The sequence below is a fragment of the Meriones unguiculatus genome, chromosome 3, assembly GCF_030254825.1.
Source record: "Meriones unguiculatus strain TT.TT164.6M chromosome 3, Bangor_MerUng_6.1, whole genome shotgun sequence".
Classification (NCBI taxonomy): Eukaryota; Metazoa; Chordata; class Mammalia; order Rodentia; family Muridae; genus Meriones; species Meriones unguiculatus.
In genome coordinates, this window is record NC_083351.1 from 60,819,133 (window position 1) to 60,838,230 (window position 19,098).

At 46.0% G+C, this 19,098-nt stretch overlaps 1 protein-coding gene across 6 annotated transcripts in view; it reads left to right on the forward strand.

Annotated features, from left to right (window-relative positions):
• The window catches only part of Znf746 (zinc finger protein 746), a 249,107-nt gene extending 230,848 nt beyond the window's left edge, over positions 1-18,259 (forward strand). For 4 of the 6 annotated variants that reach the window (XM_060380085.1, XM_060380083.1, XM_021650149.2 and 1 more), the window contains 3 exons: positions 13,721-13,912; positions 14,513-14,638; positions 15,651-18,259. In XM_060380085.1, coding sequence (XP_060236068.1) covers positions 13,721-13,912; positions 14,513-14,638; positions 15,651-16,762 — 1,430 coding nt within the window. In that variant the 3' untranslated portion in view covers positions 16,763-18,259. The remainder of the gene's footprint in view (positions 1-13,720; positions 13,913-14,512; positions 14,639-15,650) is intronic. The other 2 variants (XM_060380084.1, XM_021650151.2) reach the window with 1 other exon arrangement.
• The last annotated feature ends 839 nt before the right edge of the window (positions 18,260-19,098 follow it).

Consider the following 19,098-nt stretch of genomic DNA (forward strand, 5'->3'; position numbering starts at 1 on the left):
GTCATCTGGATGGTGGAAAGGTGCCTGCTCAGTTCTCTGCCTGGAAGGGGGTGAGGGGCTCTTGTAGCCTTGTCTTCCAGAGCTAAAGGTAAGAGGTTTCTGGTACCTGCCTTCATTTCTTATTGTTTGTAACATGTCCTTTTCCTGGTGATAACCAATAGGGTCCAAGAAATGGCCAGTTGTTGGCCCTTATTCTGCACTGTGCATTGGAGCCTGTCAGCAGCTTTTCTTCCCTCCTCAGTCCAGTCATGTGGGGTCCCTGCCCTCCTCTCACTCTTGACTGAGGTGGCCCATGCCCTTATCAGGCCTTATCTCTTTTCTTCCCTCTTGTGATTTCCATGGTGCTTTGCAGGACCCACCATGCCCAGCCAGTACTCCTCGTCCAGTGTATTCCCGTCAGTCGCGCTTGGGCTGAGCTCTGGCTCTTCCCAAGTGCTGCTGCCCTGTAGCTCTTTTGTCCTCTTTTCCATGTTCCTTTGACATTGGGCTTTCAGGAATCAGGTGTCTTTGCTCCTCATGACTGGCTCTTGCTAACTAACCTCTGTCTCTGGAAACCCTTTCTTGAGAGCTAAGGCTTCCTTTAGACCTCTGGACACCTTGTCATTCTTCACCTTCCTACTCTTGAAGATTGCTATGTCCACGTGGTGCCCTTCCCTCTCTCCACCCCCTTCACTATCCTGGCACTGTTGATGGTCTCCTCCTTCCTCCACTGTCACCATTCCTAGCATGTCCACCACAGCCACTTCTGCTGCTGCTTCCAGCTTCAGAACCTCAAGTCCATCAGGTCTTTCTTCAGTCTGTAGGACCTTCAAAGCCTTCACACTCTTTCCCAATCCTCCTTTCTCTGTGGCCATCATTAACTGCCCCCTTCATATACTCACTCACTTTCCCTGTATGCGCTCTATCTACTTGGCGAAACCGTAATTCTGAGAGATGGACTGCCTCCTCTGCACCTGCAGAGGCAGCTGCCAGTGGAGACCTGTAGCCTGCAGCCAGGCCCAGCTGGTGTTCCCGACAGCCTCTAGTGGAGCTCCTTATCAGCCAGTAGTCATCAGATCAGTGCCTCAGTAGCTCAGAGGGTCGCAGAGTATGGCTCACAGGCTGAATCTGGCCCTGTTTATACAGGACTCACAAACCAAGAATTTCAATTTAGTTTCGCTTAGTATTAAGACCATTTTTAGTTTTTAAAAGCGACTCTGGGGCTGGAGAGGTGGCTGAGTGTTTAAGAGCACGTGTCGCTCTTGAAGAGGCCCAGGTTCTGTCCCCAGTACCCACGTGGTGTCTCACAGTGCAGCACCAGCTCTAAGAGACTGGACGTGTTTTTCTGACAGCCCCAGGCATCAGGCGCACATAGAACACGTACATACATGGGTTGGACATTCACACAGACCATAAAAGACATCTGCCGGCGGTGATGGTGTGTGCCTTTGAGCTCAGCACTCAGGAGACAGTGGCAGGCAGCTCTCTGAGTCTGAGGCCAGACTGGTCTACACAGCAGTTCCAAGACAGCCAGGGCTACACAGAAACCCTGTCTGGGAAAACAAAAAAGAAAAGGAAAAAAAAATGATAACTTTTCTAAAAAATTGCTGTCAACTTTTTTTTTTTTTTTTTTTTTTTAAAGGGAAAAAAAGCATTCGTCTGACCCCTTGTACTCAGGCTGCTCTGTGCCTGCTGCTCTGCAGTCATGCCTGTAGCTCTGCTTTCCTGGCCACTCTGTAGTACAAGGATATTGCTTCTGCCTGGCCCTAGGCGCTGCCTATGCTACATTCTCAAGGGCAGCAGACATTCCCCCCCCTTGACCCCACTCCTGTCCCAAGACTGCCCCACTTCTCTGGCTTCCATTCAGGCTCCAGAGGGACCATGTATTCTCCAAGCCATCCCTTTTATCTGGGTGCCTCTTCCTCGTTGTGTCTAGAGAGTTTGTCACCATAATTCACCGCCTTAGTCCATTTTCTGTTATCACTGAATACCATAGACTGGGTCATAATAGATTTCTCACAGTCCTACCCTGGAAGTTAGAAAGTCAAGGTCAAGGGGCCATACCTCGTGAGATCCTTCTTGCTGAATGCAACAAAGGATAACCCATTTGGGGACAGCAAGTCTTCCTTCCCATTGTTACAAAGCCCCTCAAGCTATTATAAGGGATCCCACACTCTGACCTCATCTAATCCTGACTGCCTCCAAAGACTCCACTTCTGATGCCATTAACAGTGATCAAGAGATTAAGTTTGCAACACAGGGATCTAGGGACATACCCAATCATAGTACTGCTTCCTGAAGTCATGTATTTGGGTACACAGGACACCTGCTGCTCCTGGGGTTCCTGCCTCACCCTTATTGCCCTTCCCTTGCTGTTTCCTGTGGCCTTAAGACCTTCCCGAAATGGTGTTTCCTCATCCTCACAGTCCCCTATTCCCTAATGGCATCTTAGGTCTCCGTACCTAAGTCCAGGTGTGTGCCCCGCCCTTGGCTTGTACCTGATTTCCCATACCTCATACCCATGGCAGGTACATTCAAGGCAACCTGTAACGTCTGTTTGAAATTCGTTCTTCCCTCATTGTCCCTGGCTTCTCCATCTAGCCAGCAGTAAGCCAAAAACCCAAAAGTTTTCTGGCCTTCTGCATACGTCTGTACACGCACACATACCGTCTCTCTTCCTAGTCCTCCCACTCAGTTATCTAGACTCCTTCCGAGCCTCAGTCTCTTGCTGAGATGGTTGTCATCTTAGCCCTACAGTCTGCTTGGACCCATCAGAGACCCCCTGAAATACACTTCCTAACTTCCCATCAGTCTCCATAGCCCAGCAGCCTCCCATGTTTGTATCTTTGCTCTGCCTCTGTCCTCTAAGCTGTTTGCTCAGCATTTGGGACTGCTGCTACCAAATCCTTGGCTAGTATACTTCCTCAGGGCCGAGACGGGCAAGCCTTTGAGGGAGACTTTCCTCAGTCACCCTCTCTGACATTGCAGCCCTCCCACCTACAACTCTGCTCTCTCTCTGTTCCAGGTATTTTTTATTTGTCTTTTCGTTATATACATGTCCTCCCTACCATTTATAAATTTCAAGGAATAAGAAGTGTGTGTTTTGTTCACGTAATCATCCCATACTCTGCATATTTCCTAGCAGAGTAGGAATTCAGGAAGTGGTCTTAAGTATACTCAGTCCCATCTTCTGAGATGTGGCTGTGATTTGGTATTTGGGATGTGTCTGTGGTACCGTTCGCTGCCTTTGTGGACTTCGCCCCATTCCTCAGGTAGCAGCCACTCACATTCATTGCCCTTGTGTTTTGGAAAGTCAGCATTAATGTCATAGTTTTACTCTTTCACATGTGGCTGTACTAACTCATTAGGTACAGGCCTTCCTGCCATAGCCTCAGTACTGGGGTAGAAGTGGGGCCCTGGACACCTGGCCCAAGCTTTTCAACAGGTGCTTGATATTTGAAAAACAGCTATATAGCTGGGTGTGACATATGCCTGTAAGCTCAGCATTTGGAACACAGAAGACCCTTGAGAGCAGCCAGGAGTACAATCCTGAAAGCTTTTCTCAAACAAGATAAAAGAAAACCCCAAATGTAATGTATACTAGTGTTTTGGAGGCTGAGGCAGATGGATTGCTATTGAGTTCAAAGCCACCAAGATGGCATAGCAAGTTCAGGCCTCCTGGGACTACATAGTAAGACCCTATCAAAGCAAATCAACAACAACAAAAAGGCACTGTTGCAGTTTGTTTTCTAGTAATGTCTGTTTTTCACTGCCACAGCAGCCTGGCAGTGGCATCCGTGAGTACATCATCAACACGCAGGTGTCTCCCTGGGGCAGACCTAACGTGCCTCCTGGATCAGCCTGGATCAGAGTGTCACTGTCTCTGCCAGCATTACTGTCCCCAGAGTTAACAGAAGCTTCTCCCGTCAGCAATATGAAATGTGTTTCTGATATCTTTTCCCCCTTTTCATAATTAACATTTGCCAGTGAGGCAGGGGAGACATGGTATCTCGGTTTAGTTTGTTTCTCCAACAGAATATCATGGCATACGGAGAAAAAGACTGCCTGCCTCAGGACAGACAGCGAGCAGAGCAAGAGTCTGTCTTACTAGTTTTTTTCTTTGAAAGATTTATTTATTTTGGCTTTATGTATATGAATGTTCGACTGTGTTTATGCAGGTGCACTATGTGTGGCCCACAGAGGCCAGAAGAGGGCATCACATACCCCCAGCCCCCTGCCCCAGAACTAGAGTTACAGACCGTTGTGAGCCACTGTGTGGGTGCTGGGAATTGAACCTGGTTCCACTGAAAGATCAAGTCCTCTTAACAGCTGAGCTATCTCTGCAGCCCTTTTAGATATAAATGGTTTTTTATTGTTTTTTGTTTGTTTGTTTTGTTTTGTTTTGTTTTGTTTTGTTTTGAGACAGGGTATCTTTGTGAAGCCTTGGCAGTCCTGGACTCACTTTGTAGACCAGGCTTGCCTCTGCCTCTCAGAGTGCTGGGATTACAGGCATGCATCACCGTGCCCAGCAAATATATTTTTAAACTACACTTTAAATTCGGGTGTGTGGGGGTGTATACTTGCACATGCCAAGTGGGGGTCAGAGGACAGTTTGTAGGATAGGTTCTCTTCTTAAACCATGTGGGTCCTAGTGATGTAACTCAAGTCTTCAGGTTACCAGCCAGCAAACATTGACCCATCTCACTAGTCCATATGTATTTTAAATACATTTTTAAAGGTTTTACTTTTTAAATTTAAGTCCTTAATCTAGCTAGAATTATAGGCTGCAAAGGAGAATTTAACATTTTTCCACTGGGTATGGTGGCACACACCTCGAACCCACTGGGGATTAGAGCCAGGAAAATAGGAATCTCGTGATCATTCTTGACTACAAAGCAAGTTGGAGGGCTGGCTAAAAGGCCCTTTCTGAAAAGCACTTGCCATCAAGCTGACGCCCTGAGTTCAGTCCCCAGGACCCACGTGGTAAGAGAGAACCAACTCCTGAAAGTTCCTCTCTGGCCTCTCCACGTGTTCTGTGTCACTTGGGCACTGACTGCAGACCAGCCTGCAATATAGGAGACCCTGGCTCTAAACATTTCTTAGTAAGTATTTCTGTCTTGGCTGGTTTATAACCAGCTTGAACCTGTTTTTGCATGTACACAGGCTGTTTCCTGGCTCTTTGTTCTATTTGTTGCTCTCTGTGTGTCTCTACCAACGCCACACTCTCCAGCTTCCTCATGATACCTCGTGGGTCAATCCTGCCCTGCTTGTGCTTTATTTACACTGGTCTTTGCCTTTCTCACTCAGATCTTTGCTCTTCAGTACGCATTTTGGAATCTTTTAAGTTCTCACTATAATCCTGTTGGGAGCATGGATGAATTTCATTAACTACTTTATAATTTAACTTCTAGAAAATTGCCATCATTACAACTGTTGAGCTTTTCTTTGTTTTGTTTTGTTTTTGTCCATGGAAAGATTCATTTATTGACAGTTTCTTAGGTTTCACAGTCTTCTCACGGTAGATGTTTCTCTCACAAATAAGATGTTCTTTTAGACTGAATTTTGTGTTTTATGCAGTTGTAATGCGTACATGTGGTACGCTTTGACTTCATTTCAGGCTTAAAATGCTGCTCTCATTAGGTGTGATGAATCATCTGTTCAGACACCTTTTGGGTTTTTTATCATTTACAAAACAAACAAAAATCAGAACAACAACAAAAAACTTCATCAGTAGCTCTTTGGGCAGTGCTAGGAATAAAACGCTAGGACTTGTACATTCTTTTTTGTTTGTTTGTTTTGGTTTTTTGAGACAGGGTTTCTCTCTGTAGCATTATAGACCAGGCTGGCCTCAAACTCAGAGATTCACCTGCCTCTGCCTCCCTGAGTGCTGAGATTACAGACATACACTATTATGCCCGGCTTGTACATTCTTTTTAAAATTGTCTAGCATTGTTTTTCTGCCCTAGCAATTTGGCTAAGGTGTTGTAGAATAGACATCTTTGCTTGATGAATACGTCATGAGCAGTGTACAGTTTCTACATGCATTGTGACTGTATGAGGTTGTTTTATTTTCAGCAGTAAAGATCAAATCAGGGCCTTGTTTGTGACAGGCCACCATTCTATTACTGAACTGTACCCCCCCAGCCTCCTTTTCAGTTTATCTATTTATTTCATTTTGAGACAGCATTCACTGTGCCCAGGCTTGCCTTGCACTTGAAACCCTGCCTTGTCTGTTAAGTGCTAGGTCTGTTACGGGGTGGAGAGTGCTTTGGTTCTTGTCGTAAAGGATAGACTTAGCAGAGGGATAAAGGGTAGATTTAGCAGAGGGGCTCAGCTTAAGCAATGATTTACTTAGCAAAGTGAAGCAAAGCCATAGTGCACTTCACAGAGCTGGGAATGAGCTGACCCAGGAGTGGATAGCTGAAAAGGATCTTGCATGTGTTTTTTGTAAGAGGTTATATGAATATTTATGAGGTGAGGAGCATATTTGTGGGAAAAGGTAACCTTTTCCCTCCCAAATCATGGCACACTGGAGCATCTTTCTAGGGTATTTCTTTCCATGACTTTAAAAAAAAAAAAAAACAAAAGAAAACACTAAAGAGAGCAAAACCATAGCATCCTGTGTCCTTGGATGATACAGACCTTTTTCAGTTCACAAGTGTGAGAAAGTTTTTCCCTCCCCTTAGTTTTAATATAACGGGAATAACCTAACTGCAGTTTAAGGGTGTTCAGTCACAAAGGGACATTTTGACCATAGACACAGCTTCCAAGATAGCTGCTTCCATTTCCTTGGTTACCTCACATCTGATTCCCTGCGTACTGAGTCTCAGGATTACAGGTGTGTGCTGCCATACCTTGCTAGGAATTTTCTTTTAAAGTATTGTCTAAAAGACCAGGCATGGTGAAGCACACCTTTAATCCCAGCACTTGGGAAGCAGAGGCAGGTAGACCTCTTGAGTTTGCGGCTGTCTGGTCTCCATAGCAGTTCCAGGCCAGCCAAGGCTACATAGTGATACCCTGTCTCAAGAAACAAAGTATCTTCAAAAGGAGCCAGGAAGATGGCTCAGCAGTTAAGACCATGTGCTGCTTTTCAAGAAGGACCCAAGTTGTGTTCCCCGCACCCATGTCAGGCAGCCCACAACCATGTGTTATCCAGCTCCAGGCCTGCTGCTTCCACTTTAAGCCTTAGCGTCCAAGGACACCTGTACTCACATGCCCACACAGAGACACACATCATATATGTAATAAAAAGAAACAAATCTTAGTTATTTTTAAACTATCCTATTAAATCGGTGATTTAGTGTAGTATGATGTGTGTTTTTCCTCTAGTCCCTAAGCTTCCAGAATAATGACTCATGAGATTGAAAATATATTTACAAGTACCTAGGCCATATAGCTAGGCTCTTCTCTGACTAGCTCATAACATAACCCGTTTATACTAACCTACAGTGTGCCACATGGCGGGTATCATGCATCTGTCCTTACATCTTCCCCGGGGGATGCTCCACACCTGGCTCTATTCCAGAATACTTCCTGCCTGCCGGATGACCCACTCTTTCCTATAGGTCATAAGTTTTTAAATTGACAGGCAAGGCATTCATACAATACACAAGATACACTCTCTACAATTTAGCATATAATTTTAATAAAATATAGTTTTAATGGCCTAACTATGCACACCTATAGTCATGACAGTCTTTAAAAACACAAAAATATTATAAGAATATGTTTTTGTTTTAATCCCAGGTGTGGGGATATGGAATTGTTTCAGACTGACGACAGCAGCTGACTATGATTTGCCTTGTGCTCTAGCAGAGGTGTGGCTTTGCCAGCTGCAGATAGTTTTTGAAATTGTGTGACATTTGGAATTCTGGAAAGAAGGTATATAAATAAATGCTAGGGCCCCAAGAGGTGAGGGGTTGGTGGTATTGATCATTCAGGGGGTTTCTTAGTAGTTGTGCTCAGAAAAGAAACAAGAAGAAAGAAATTAGATTCAGGGATCTCTGTCTCTCTCCTGTCTGGTGATAGAGGGTAAAATGGGGTGGGGAGGAGGGGATGAAGCATCAGAAAAGAAGAACCCATAAAGTAGCAAAGACTGGCTACACTCTATCCCATCTCCTAGCCATAGGTTTTTATTGTTTGCTATCAAACATTGGGGGTTGGTTTTGATGTTTAATAGTGTGTGGTTTTCCTGTTATACTGCATGGCATATAATGGTGAGAAAATACCCAGGAAGGAGATTCGTGAAGTATCTAGAGTGAACTCAGCACTTGTGTGCCAAACATCCAACACAAGAAGTGGGCACCATGAGAACCTTCCAGAGTCTGTGTCCTTCCCTTGTTATGAACAGACAGAAATCAGAACCTGTGCTGGTCATCCCTGCCTTTCTTCACACTGTTACTCTCTGTGCATTACCAAAAGCCCTTGTTTGCTTTTTAACTTTTTATGAAGGGTGCCATGGTGCGTATTTTCTTCTCGGGCTTGCTTTTTTTCATTTGACATCTGTGCTTGAGTTCTCATGATATAAAACCAATAGTTTGTTCATATCCATGATTTTTCATTTCATAATTTTTATGACTAACTGCATTTATTTTATTTTCTGCTGGGGAGTATTTGTGGGTTTTTTTGTTTTGTTTTGTTTTCTAAGTTTTGAGTTATTTGGGGTTAGTGTGAATTTTGGTTGTTTCACTTTAAAGACATGCTGTTGTGAAAATTCTTCGGTTATTTTCTCTAATATAGACTTGGAGTGGCCCAGGACATGAGTGTCAAATTGGCGCTGAACTGAGGTTACCAGCAGGACTTAGGGCTCCTCTCCTGCCTCTTTGAAAAGGTTGTTTCCATTTCTGACCATCATGTGGGAATGAGGTGGTTTTGAGTGCACGTGAAATGGAGCATTGCGTGCCACCGATTGCGGTGTTTGTGGCCGTTCTTCTATTTGTCTTTTCAGTTGCTTTTCTTGTTAATTTGGAAGTTCTTTGCATTTCTGAGTATTTGTGTGTACTGACACTTTCTCTAGTTGGGGTGGTTTGTTGGCTGTTGTGTGTGCTGGAGCTGGAACTCAGGGTCCCGTATGTAACAGGCAGTGCTCTACACTGAGCGACGTGCTCAGAGCTGTACTGTAGCCCCGTGCTTCTCACTCCCCTGTACTGAGGTCTGGTAGTCTTTCCTCTGTAAGGGAGCTTTTTGCGTGTCTTTAGCAATTAAGAAATGTTTCCCTGGCTCCAGATCATAAAGTCTTGTATTTTTTACCGAAAGTTTCAAGCTTTGCTGCACACACTCAAGTCCTTAGCCCAGCAGGGTCAGGTTTTGTGCTGAGCAGCAGAGGAGACCACGCTACTTTCTTACTAGCTAGCATTCTGTTCTTTTCCTTCATTGTTGTGGGGAAACTTTCACTGCCTGATCAACTACCATGAAAAATCTAAATGGGGTTTTGAAATTGCAAGTATTGACACTTTTCCTCTCATTGAGTTGTTATCCTTTCTTCTCTCTGTAATATCTCTTTGAAATTTTATAATTTTATGCCCAAAAGGTCTTTACTTTTAGGTATATTTCTATGTTCCTTTTGTTTTTTATTTTGTTTTTTTAATTGCTGTGCTCAATGGTATCTTGTTTTAACTGGCAATTTCTGTTTATTGCTGATTTATGGGGACTAGGGGCAGGAAAAAACCCTCCCCGTGTAGCAGAAGCTCTGTGAAGGTGCTGTTTTCAGTCCTCTGCCCTGTACACAGCCAGCCTGAAAGTGTGAGGTAACAGCATACCGCAGAGGTAAGGATCAGGAGGTAGACCAGCACAGTGCCGGCTCCACCAGCCAACTGCAGAGGTGGGTGTCCTCAGCTTCCCTGCTAGGAACAAGCTCCAGCCCAGCCCAGGCTACCTTCTGACACTAGTGTCATTATTTTAAAAAGTCCTTGTCCACAGATGAAAGCTAAATAAGCCTCACTGGCTTTCCTCCTTTGTTTCTCAAGTTAAGATCCATGACACAGAAGAAAAGTAGCAATTGAGCAACTCCTCAGAATACTAGTAGTGTATTAAAAAAGCAGTTTCTTGTCTGTTGACAATTCTATCCAGAAATCTTACTAAAATCCTCATTAATACTAATAACTTTTCTAATAATCATCTAGTTATTCTCAGATTTTCTGAGAAATTAAATCACATTAATTAATGTAGATGTATGGGCTTTTGTTTTTAAATCCATAATGGCTTATTTTTCTCTTGTTTTATTGTGCTAAGAAATCCCAGAAATTGCTCAGTAGAAAATGGGCACCCTGGTGATACAGAGATGATAATGGAGACCCTAGTGTTATACTGTGAAACTAGTACTCTAGTGATTCATGATTTTAAAGAAATTGGCTTTGAACTCTGTCATTGAGAACGCCACTAAACAAGCCCACAGCTCTGGGTAGCAGAGATTTCCAGCACCCAACAGGAGGACTACAGTTTTATAGAGTGGATTTCTGCTTGGCTTTGGCATCTGTTGAGATGATACAGTTTTTTGTTTGTTTCCTGTAGTGTACTAATACAATAAATTACATTATTTCCTAAAGTTGAGCCAACCTTGCAGCCTAAGAATAAACTTACTGTATCATTGTCATTTGTGCGCATTATAGATTTATAATGTCGATTGTTGTAAAACTTGAATCTGTCTTTGTTGGCCAGTTAGACTGTAATTCTCCTTTTGCAGACTGCCTCCTCCTGCTCTTAGTGTTGAAGATAGTTATTTGCTCAGAGTCTGCGTGATGTTGGAATGATGTACTCTGGGTGTTCAGAAGACACCATTGAAACCATGTGGGTCTCATTTTTCTTTGTTAGAGGGTTTAGACACAGATTTATTTTATTTTAGTTATAAGATTATTTAGGTATTCTGTTCTTTTTTTGGTTCAGTTTTTGCAAGCTGTAATTTTTCTAGGAATTTGTCCGTTGCCGCAGACTTTTCAGAAGGGTGTTTAGAATACTGTCGCAGTGTGCTCGTCAGCTGCATCTGAGCCCACTCACTCCTTTTGTTTCATTTTCAGGCTGCGGATGTGTTCTCTCTCCTTTTCTCATAGGGTTTCACTTGAGTTGAACTGGCTTAATATTCTTTTTCAGTAAAGCAATCTTTTGTTTTCCGCATTATTTCCTGTACACTAATCGGCTAATTCCATCCTTAGAGCTTCACACTTGCCAGGCGAGTGCTCTGCCACTGAGTTGTGTCCCCAGCCATTTGGTTTGGGTTTTTTCCCACTTTTTGAGACTTTTTGAGAATGTTGCCCAGGCTGACCTTAAATATGTGCTTGTGATTTCCTCCCACTGTCTGCCAAGAAGCTGGAATTAGAGGCCTGAACACAGGTGTAGCTTCCTTCTGTTCTTTAAAGGCTTTTGTTTTGAAGCCAGCCTGGTCTACAGAGTGGGTTCCAGGATAGCCACAGCTATAAAGAGAAACCCTAACTCAAAAAAAATATGTAAAATAAAATAAAGGCTTTTGTTGTTGGTATTGCTTCTTTTGTGATACCTTGCATTACCTAACTAGCCCATTAATTTTCATCCTGTTTTTGTTTTTGTTGTTGTTGTTGTTGTTGTTTCTGCTATAAAATTTCTGGTATGTGCCACCGTAGCTCCGACTCACACATTTTTATATTTTCATCAACAATAGCATCCTGGTGTGTTTCAGTTTTCCCTTAGGCCCTTGATTATTTAGAAAGATACATGTGTATGTATATACATACCTACATGATATTACTGATTTCTGTTTTGCTTTCTGTTAACTTGTCTTTTTATTTTGCATACATGGGTCTGCATGCATGTCTGTCCATTGCTTGTATGCCTAGTGCCCTCAGAAACCAAAAAGAGTGTTAGATCACCTGCAACTAGAGTTACATGTGGTTGTGAGCCATCATGTGGACGCTGGAACTAAAACCTTAGATCTAGAAGAGCCAGCGCTCTGAGGCGCTGCACTGTCTCTCCACCCCTCCTCGTCCTGTTCTGATTTTGCTGCTGGGACGCTTTTGGAGACATGGGTGAAGGACACCATCTGTGTGGCATGGCTGGTCCACAAGGGCCTTGGCCACCCTTTGCATCACCTTCTGCTGTGTCTCCTGAGACACCAGTCTTACTCCTGTCTCTTCTACACTCTTCCTTTGAGGAGTATTCATTTACGTTCCCCTCCCCTTCAGACTATTTTTTAAATAGTTTATTTAATTTTATTCTTTGTGCATTGGTATGAAGGGTGTCAGAATCTGCAGAAGTGGAGACAGTTGGGAGCCACCATGTGGTTGCTGGGAAATGAACTCAGGACCTCTGGAAGAGCAGACAGTTCTCTTAACCACAGAGCCATCTCTCCAGCTCCCCAGACTATTGTTATTTTTAGTTTGAAAGTTACACTTTGCTTGGAAATGGTGGCACACACCTTTAAACTCAGCATTCAGGAGGCAGAGGCAGGCTAATCTCTGAGTTGAAGGCCAGCCTGTCTACAGAGTGGATTTCAGGGCTACACAGAGAAAAACCTGTCTCAAAAAAAAAAAGCAAAAGAAAAAGTTAAATTTTTTATTCGTTTTAGGAAGCTTTAGGATTTTTGTTTCTTTCTTCAGGGAGTGACTTTTTATGAGGTTGATGTTAATGGAACCTTGGCTTATATGTAACTGAAATAGGAAAAATATGAAATATGAATGTCTTTTTTCCATCTCTGTAGTTGAAAGGCAGAATTCTAGTGTGTTTGTTATTTTTTTCTTATCTGTGAAGATAATGCCCTACTTTCTTCTGACTTGACTGTTCTTGGGGAGAAGTCAGTTGTCAGTAAATTGGCATTACCAGGCGGCAACCCTCCAACTTCTGTTCACCTTTATTTGTAGGTTGTCACCTATGCTTTGTATTAGCCAGGAGGTGGTGGCTCACACCTTTAATTAACCTCAGCACTCAGGAGGCAGAGGCATTGGGATCACTGTGAGTTCAGAGCCAGCCTAGTCTACAGAGAGAGTTCCAGGACAGCCAGGGCTACACAGAGAAACCTTGTCTCGAAAAAACAAAGCAAAACAAAAACTTTGTATTTTCCCCAATGTTTTAGATGCCCATACTAGGGGAAATTTTTCTGGTTCTCTGCATGTCTAGCTGCCATTTGCCAGAAACAGAAATGCTCTGAATGCCACTGTTAACATCCACTGAGATGATTGTAGCAGCTTTGCTATTCATTTGTCAAGAACTCTCTGGGTCATTTACCATCCACTCTGATCCCCACACTTTTTTTTTTTTTTTTTTTTAAGACAGGGCCTGATGTAGCCCAGACTGGCTTCAAACTCTCTTTGTAGCTAAGGATGATCTTAAACTTCTAGCCCATCTACCTACCAAGTGCTGGGATTTCCTAGTTGCACCTGTTTTAGGCAGTGCTGGGATTGGGCCAGGGGCTCTGTGAGCTAGGCAGGCACTACCTACTGAATTACCCTCCTCAGCTCCTCACTCTATTTCCCGGTCAAATTATTTTCCTTTACCTCGAGACTCTTTCTTTTAAGCTCATATGAATATACAAGGATGGAGGGGGCAAGATGAGTTTATGAGTTCAGTCCTGCATTTGTGTGTTACATACAAGTAAGAGCAGGATTCCAGGACAGCTGGGACTTGCCCTTGGACCTGAACATGCCTGTATGTTCTTCCCTTTCACCAACCCAGGCACCTGCTGCCATGGCTTTCTTGTACTGATAGATCATAAGGATCTCCTTGATTACACATACATTCAGCTCAGGCCTGAGGGACTCACGTGTTCTCCTTTTCCTAGGCTCTGGAGCCCCAGTTCCTGCCCCTGACCTCCTGATGCAGATCAAGCAAGAGGGGGAGCTTCAGCTGCAGGAGCAGCAGGCTCTTGGTGTGGAAGCCTGGGCAGCTGGACAGCCAGATATTGGGGAAGAACCCTGGGGCCTCAGCCAGCTGGACTCTGGGGCAGGAGACATCTCCACAGATGCTACCTCTGGTAAGTGATTGAGACGGGAGCAGGGATAAATTTTGGGGACTGAGGGTAGGGCTTGGGAAGGTGCCTAAAAGTGTCTGAGGAACTGTGGGGTCTCAAATCTAGCCTGGGGGCTGCAGAGGTGGCTTAGTAGTTAAGAGCACTGGCTGCTCTTCCAAGGACACTGGTTCAATTCCGAGCACCCACATAGCAGCTCACAGCTGTCGGAAGGGGATCTGACACTCTGTGGCTTCTGAGGGTGCAGTGCATGCATGTGTTGCACAGACGCGCACATAGACAAACACCTGTGCCTGTAAAACAAAAACATTTTTAAAATGAGGAAGAAAACCTGGCCTAACAGCTTGTTGGTTTGTCAAACCTACCTTGAGGCATAGGCTCCACTTGTTTTGAAGGTGAGTGAGTTGGTAATATTTGACTTTCCAGTGCTTTAGAGAAAGGAGCAAAAGGCACTGGCTTCAGAGAGGCCACACATGGTCATTCAGAACAGTCCTGAGGAGGGCTTACAGGGTTTCACTGCCCTGCCCTCCCCTCCCTCATGTTCACTATTCTCCCATGTCCTTGTCCTTCCCCTAACTCACAGGCTGCAACTTCTCTTCCTTACAGGTGTTCATTCTAACTTTTCAACCACCATTCCACCCTCTTCTTGGCAAGCAGATCTCCCTCCCCACCACCCCTCTTCAGCATGCTCAGATGGCACACTGAAGCTAAACACAGCGGCATCTACAGAAGGTACAGCAGTGGAGGAGACTGAACGCCTAGATGGGAGCTCTGTTCTTCCTGGTGACTTGTCCCAGCCTTTCAGCCAGCATGCAGAGTCTGCTCTTCCGCTGGCTGTGCTTCCTGCTCTCTACCTCCTTCGGAGCTCTCTGACTTGAACAGCGTTTCTTGAGGATACCCGTTTCTTATAGACAGTTCCTTCCATGGGGAGTTAGCCAATCTATTCAGATAAGCTGATTTCTAGGAGGACAAGCCTTCCCCTCCCCCCAGGCAACCTGTGGCTCCCATGGCACAGATGCAAACGGACTAAGCTAAAACCACTTCCTAGATGTCAGTGCTGCCAAAGAGTTGGGAAGAGTGACTTCCACATTCTTGTTCTCACATTCCCTTGTTTGAAGGCCAATTATCTGTTACCTAATAAAAATGTCATCTTTTCCCACTCCCACCACCAAAATATGCTAAAACACCAGGGTCCCTGATAACAAGTCTTGGGGTTGAAATTCAGTATATTTATGTAAAGTCAAACAGTTCTGCTTGTTCGGTAGCATTTTGGTAACTACAGTTACCAGATGGTTTGCCAAGGGGCCTTCCCATGTGTTGTCCAGGCTAATCTTGCAGCCCTGTGCGGTTGGGCACTCACAGTGAAGCTGTGGCTAAAAAATGTGCCTAACAGCTGTACAGTCCCAGATGCCGCAGAGGCCAAGCCTGTGTGCTTCTGCCTTATTTTTAGGACATGACCACCACACTCAAGAGTCCCTTTCTTAGAATAAATTCATAATTTACCAGCCAAAGAAAGAAAACAGAATCTGGGAACCAGATTTGAGGGCTGCTTTTACTGTGGGGAAGTCAGCAGGCCAGGTGAAGCTTTGGGCTAGGGATGGGGCGGGATGTGCACTTTATGTGGTCTTAGGTCCCATGTTCTGTTCTGTGGGGCTGGGTGATTGCTCTGCTTCCAAACGAAGGTGTCTGCCCCTTGTTGTATTTAAAGTGTCCAGAATGATCTCTGCCCTTCTCTCTTTCTCAGCAGATGTAAAAATTGTTATCAAAACTGAAGTCCAGGAAGAGGAGGTGGTTGCAACACCTGTGCATCCCACAGACCTGGAGGCTCATGGGACTTTGTTTGCACCAGGCCAAGCCGCAAGATTCTTCCCCAGCCCTGTCCAAGAAGGAGCCTGGGAAAGCCAAGGCAGTTCCTTCCCCAGCCAGGACCCTGTGCTGGGGCTGCGGGAGCCAGCTAGGCCAGAGAGGGACATTGGTGAGCTCAGTCCTGCCATTGCACAGGAGGAGGCTCCTGCCGGGGACTGGCTCTTTGGTGGGGTCAGGTGGGGCTGGAATTTCCGGTGTAAACCTCCAGTGGGCCTGAACCCAAGGACGGTGCCCGAGGGACTCCCCTTCTCCTCTCCAGACAATGGCGAGGTCATCCTGGACCCCAGCCAGGCCCCAAGACCCTTCAATGATCCCTGCAAATACCCCGGCCGGACAAAAGGCTTTGGCCACAAGCCGGGGCTAAAGAAGCACCCGGCAGCGCCCCCTGGAGGCCGGCCCTTCACCTGCGCCACATGCGGAAAGAGCTTCCAGCTGCAGGTGAGCCTGAGTGCGCACCAACGGAGCTGCGGACTGTCGGACGGCGCGGGCGCGGGGTCAGCGTCCACCGCTGCTGGAGGCGGAGGTGGCGGCAGTGGTGGCAGCGGTGGAGGTGGGGGCAGTGCGAGGGACAGCAGCGCCCTGAGGTGCGGAGAGTGCGGCCGCTGCTTCACACGCCCCGCACATCTCATCCGCCACCGCATGCTGCACACGGGCGAGCGGCCCTTCCCCTGCACCGAGTGCGAGAAGCGCTTCACGGAGCGCTCCAAGCTCATCGACCACTACCGAACGCACACGGGCGTGCGGCCCTTCACCTGCACGGTGTGCGGCAAGAGCTTCATCCGCAAGGACCACCTCCGCAAACACCAGCGCAACCACCCAGCAGTGGCCAAGGCGCCCGCCCATGGTCAGCCGCTTCCACCACTGCCGGCCCCTCCCGACCCCTTCAAGAGCCCTGCAGCCAAAGGACCCATGGCCTCCACAGACCTTGTGACTGACTGGACTTGTGGCCTAAGTGTCTTGGGACCCACTGATGGCGGTGGAGACCTGTGAGGGCCGCAACGCTCCATGTGGCCCCTGCAGGCCACAGATGTACAAAGTCCCGTGTGCAGATAGCAGGGTGGCCTGAAAGCTCAGAAGCAAAGAGGGAGACTTGGCAGAGAACCAAATTTCCATGTTGCTGAACTGATCACTGGAAATAGAAACTATCAATGCAACTTCCACCTTAAAGAAAGTAGGATTCCGACTGTGAAACTGAACACCTTAATAGGATCTTAAGTAATTTAATTACAAACCTATTTTTTTGTTTGTTTCTCTCTTTAATTCTTGAGGAAAAAGCTGGAAAGCAGTATCAACACCAGTTGAAGTTTTGAGGTGTACTTGTGGCTTTAAGGGGTGTGTGTCTACTCTGTCTTAGCGGTGTTGGAAAGATAGTGGGAGAAGCAGGCCAGGGCACCCCGGCCACACAGTCCTGTGGCAGGTGAGTTCCTCATCTAGCCAGGCAGCTGGCCGAGACCGTGGGCCCTGGCTGATGAGGGCACTGGGCCCTAGACAGCCGCAGTAAGAACCCCGCTAGACGCAGCCCTTGCCTCCTGAAAAGACCCCTAAAGCCGAGGCCTGACTTCTCCCTTGAGCCATCTGCAGGACCTGTCCAAGGTGGTAACGTCCTCTGTGGTAGTGACTCCTGGGCCTGGCTAAGACAATTCATGGAGCTGTAGTAGTGTTAGCTCTGAGGGTGGTTAGCCCTCAGGCATGAAGTCACAGGAAGCCAGAGCCACCCATCTTGGGTTATGTCCATTACCCATAGATGCTTCTGTTGGCTGCCATTGTGTAGTATGTTCACTTTCAAAATGGTTCCACTTCACAGCTCATTCCACCATTACCATGACTTTGGAAAGCAGCTAGACAGGTGGTTCTTTTTAGAGAAGAGGAAATAAAGGGTTCAAAGGGGACACAGCCTCTCACCATGAGGACTGTGTGTTCCAGGAGCTGGGAAAAGCTGCAGCTGAGACCCAGTTCTCCTAGAACAACAGTTTAGGGAAGATTTCGAGATCTTGTCCTTTTAAAAGCTTTGTCCCACACACATGGATCAGAGCATCAAGACACAAAACTCCTGCCTCAGCAGCTCGAGCTGGACAGCCCCCTGGAGTGTGTGCTGATGTATCACTAGGCACGCAGGGGGCAGTTGGATTGTCAGGTAACTGGGTGCGTGGCTCAGGCCTGCCTGGAATATCTTCAGTGGAATTAGAGCTAGGTCCAAGTTTCTGTCGTAACAATGCTGTCCCCCCCACACATAGCCATTCCCATTTTGTTTAAGCAGCCACTGGTCCTCTTGCCCAAATGGCTAATGACTCCCTGAAGAGGGCAGAGACCATGGTGCCCATTCAGCAACCTCCTGCATACTTTATTAGAAATGGACTAGTTAAGAAAATGGTTTCTATGTACTGTATATTTTGTACCTGTTTACACTTCTAATATTGATATAACTGATATTTTGAAAAACAAATGAACAGAAAACATCCTGTTAAAATAAAATCTAACCAGCACCAAGGCCGTTTCATGGATTCCATTCTTAGACATTCTTCATTTTCCCTGCTGCTTCTAAACACCTCCAGGAAGCTTTCTCAACCCCCATAGAGCTTGGCCACCTTGGGAACTATGGGTGGGTGATTTCAGGGAAGTTTGGCTCCCTGGAGATAAACTGGCTTGGGGGGGGGGAGGAGTCAAACCATACTAAATCTCTTTGCCACAGACTGTGAACAAGTTTTACATAGTTTAGTTTGAGATGGTATTCGGGAAGAGAGGAAACTCAGAAAACTGTGGCATATCAAGAAAACTGATGTAAGCCCTTCCTTGCCTGGACAGGCTCAGTGCCTCTAGCTGCATCCTGGCCCTGCTGCTTCCACGAGCATTTTTGCCATACTCCCACCCAGGGCTAACCGTTGGTATTTACCTCACATTTTTGTCATCTCTCTCATACCTTTTTAAGGTAAAGAAACAAAATGGGCTGGGGAAATGGCTAAGCAATTAAGAGCATGTTCTGCTCTTGTAGAGGATCCAAGGTCAATTCCTGGCCTTAGGTTAGGTGCTGTGAGCCTCCTGGAATTGTGGATCTAATGGCCCAGCCTCTGAAGACACCTGAACTCAGGAGCACACGCTCCCACACAGATACACATAGTTAAGAATAGAGATGCATTCAGCTTTTTCACTTCCTGTTTTTTCCCTGAAGGACATAAGAGACAGATGGGATGGGTCCACCAGGCCCACGATGGAGAATCCCGTCAGTGCCTAACATTTGGTCAACTCGACCTCCTCCTTCACTAGATGTCTCCAGTATCTGGAAGCCAGCAGGACGTCCTACCCAGTTCACCGAACCCTTGGTTAACCTC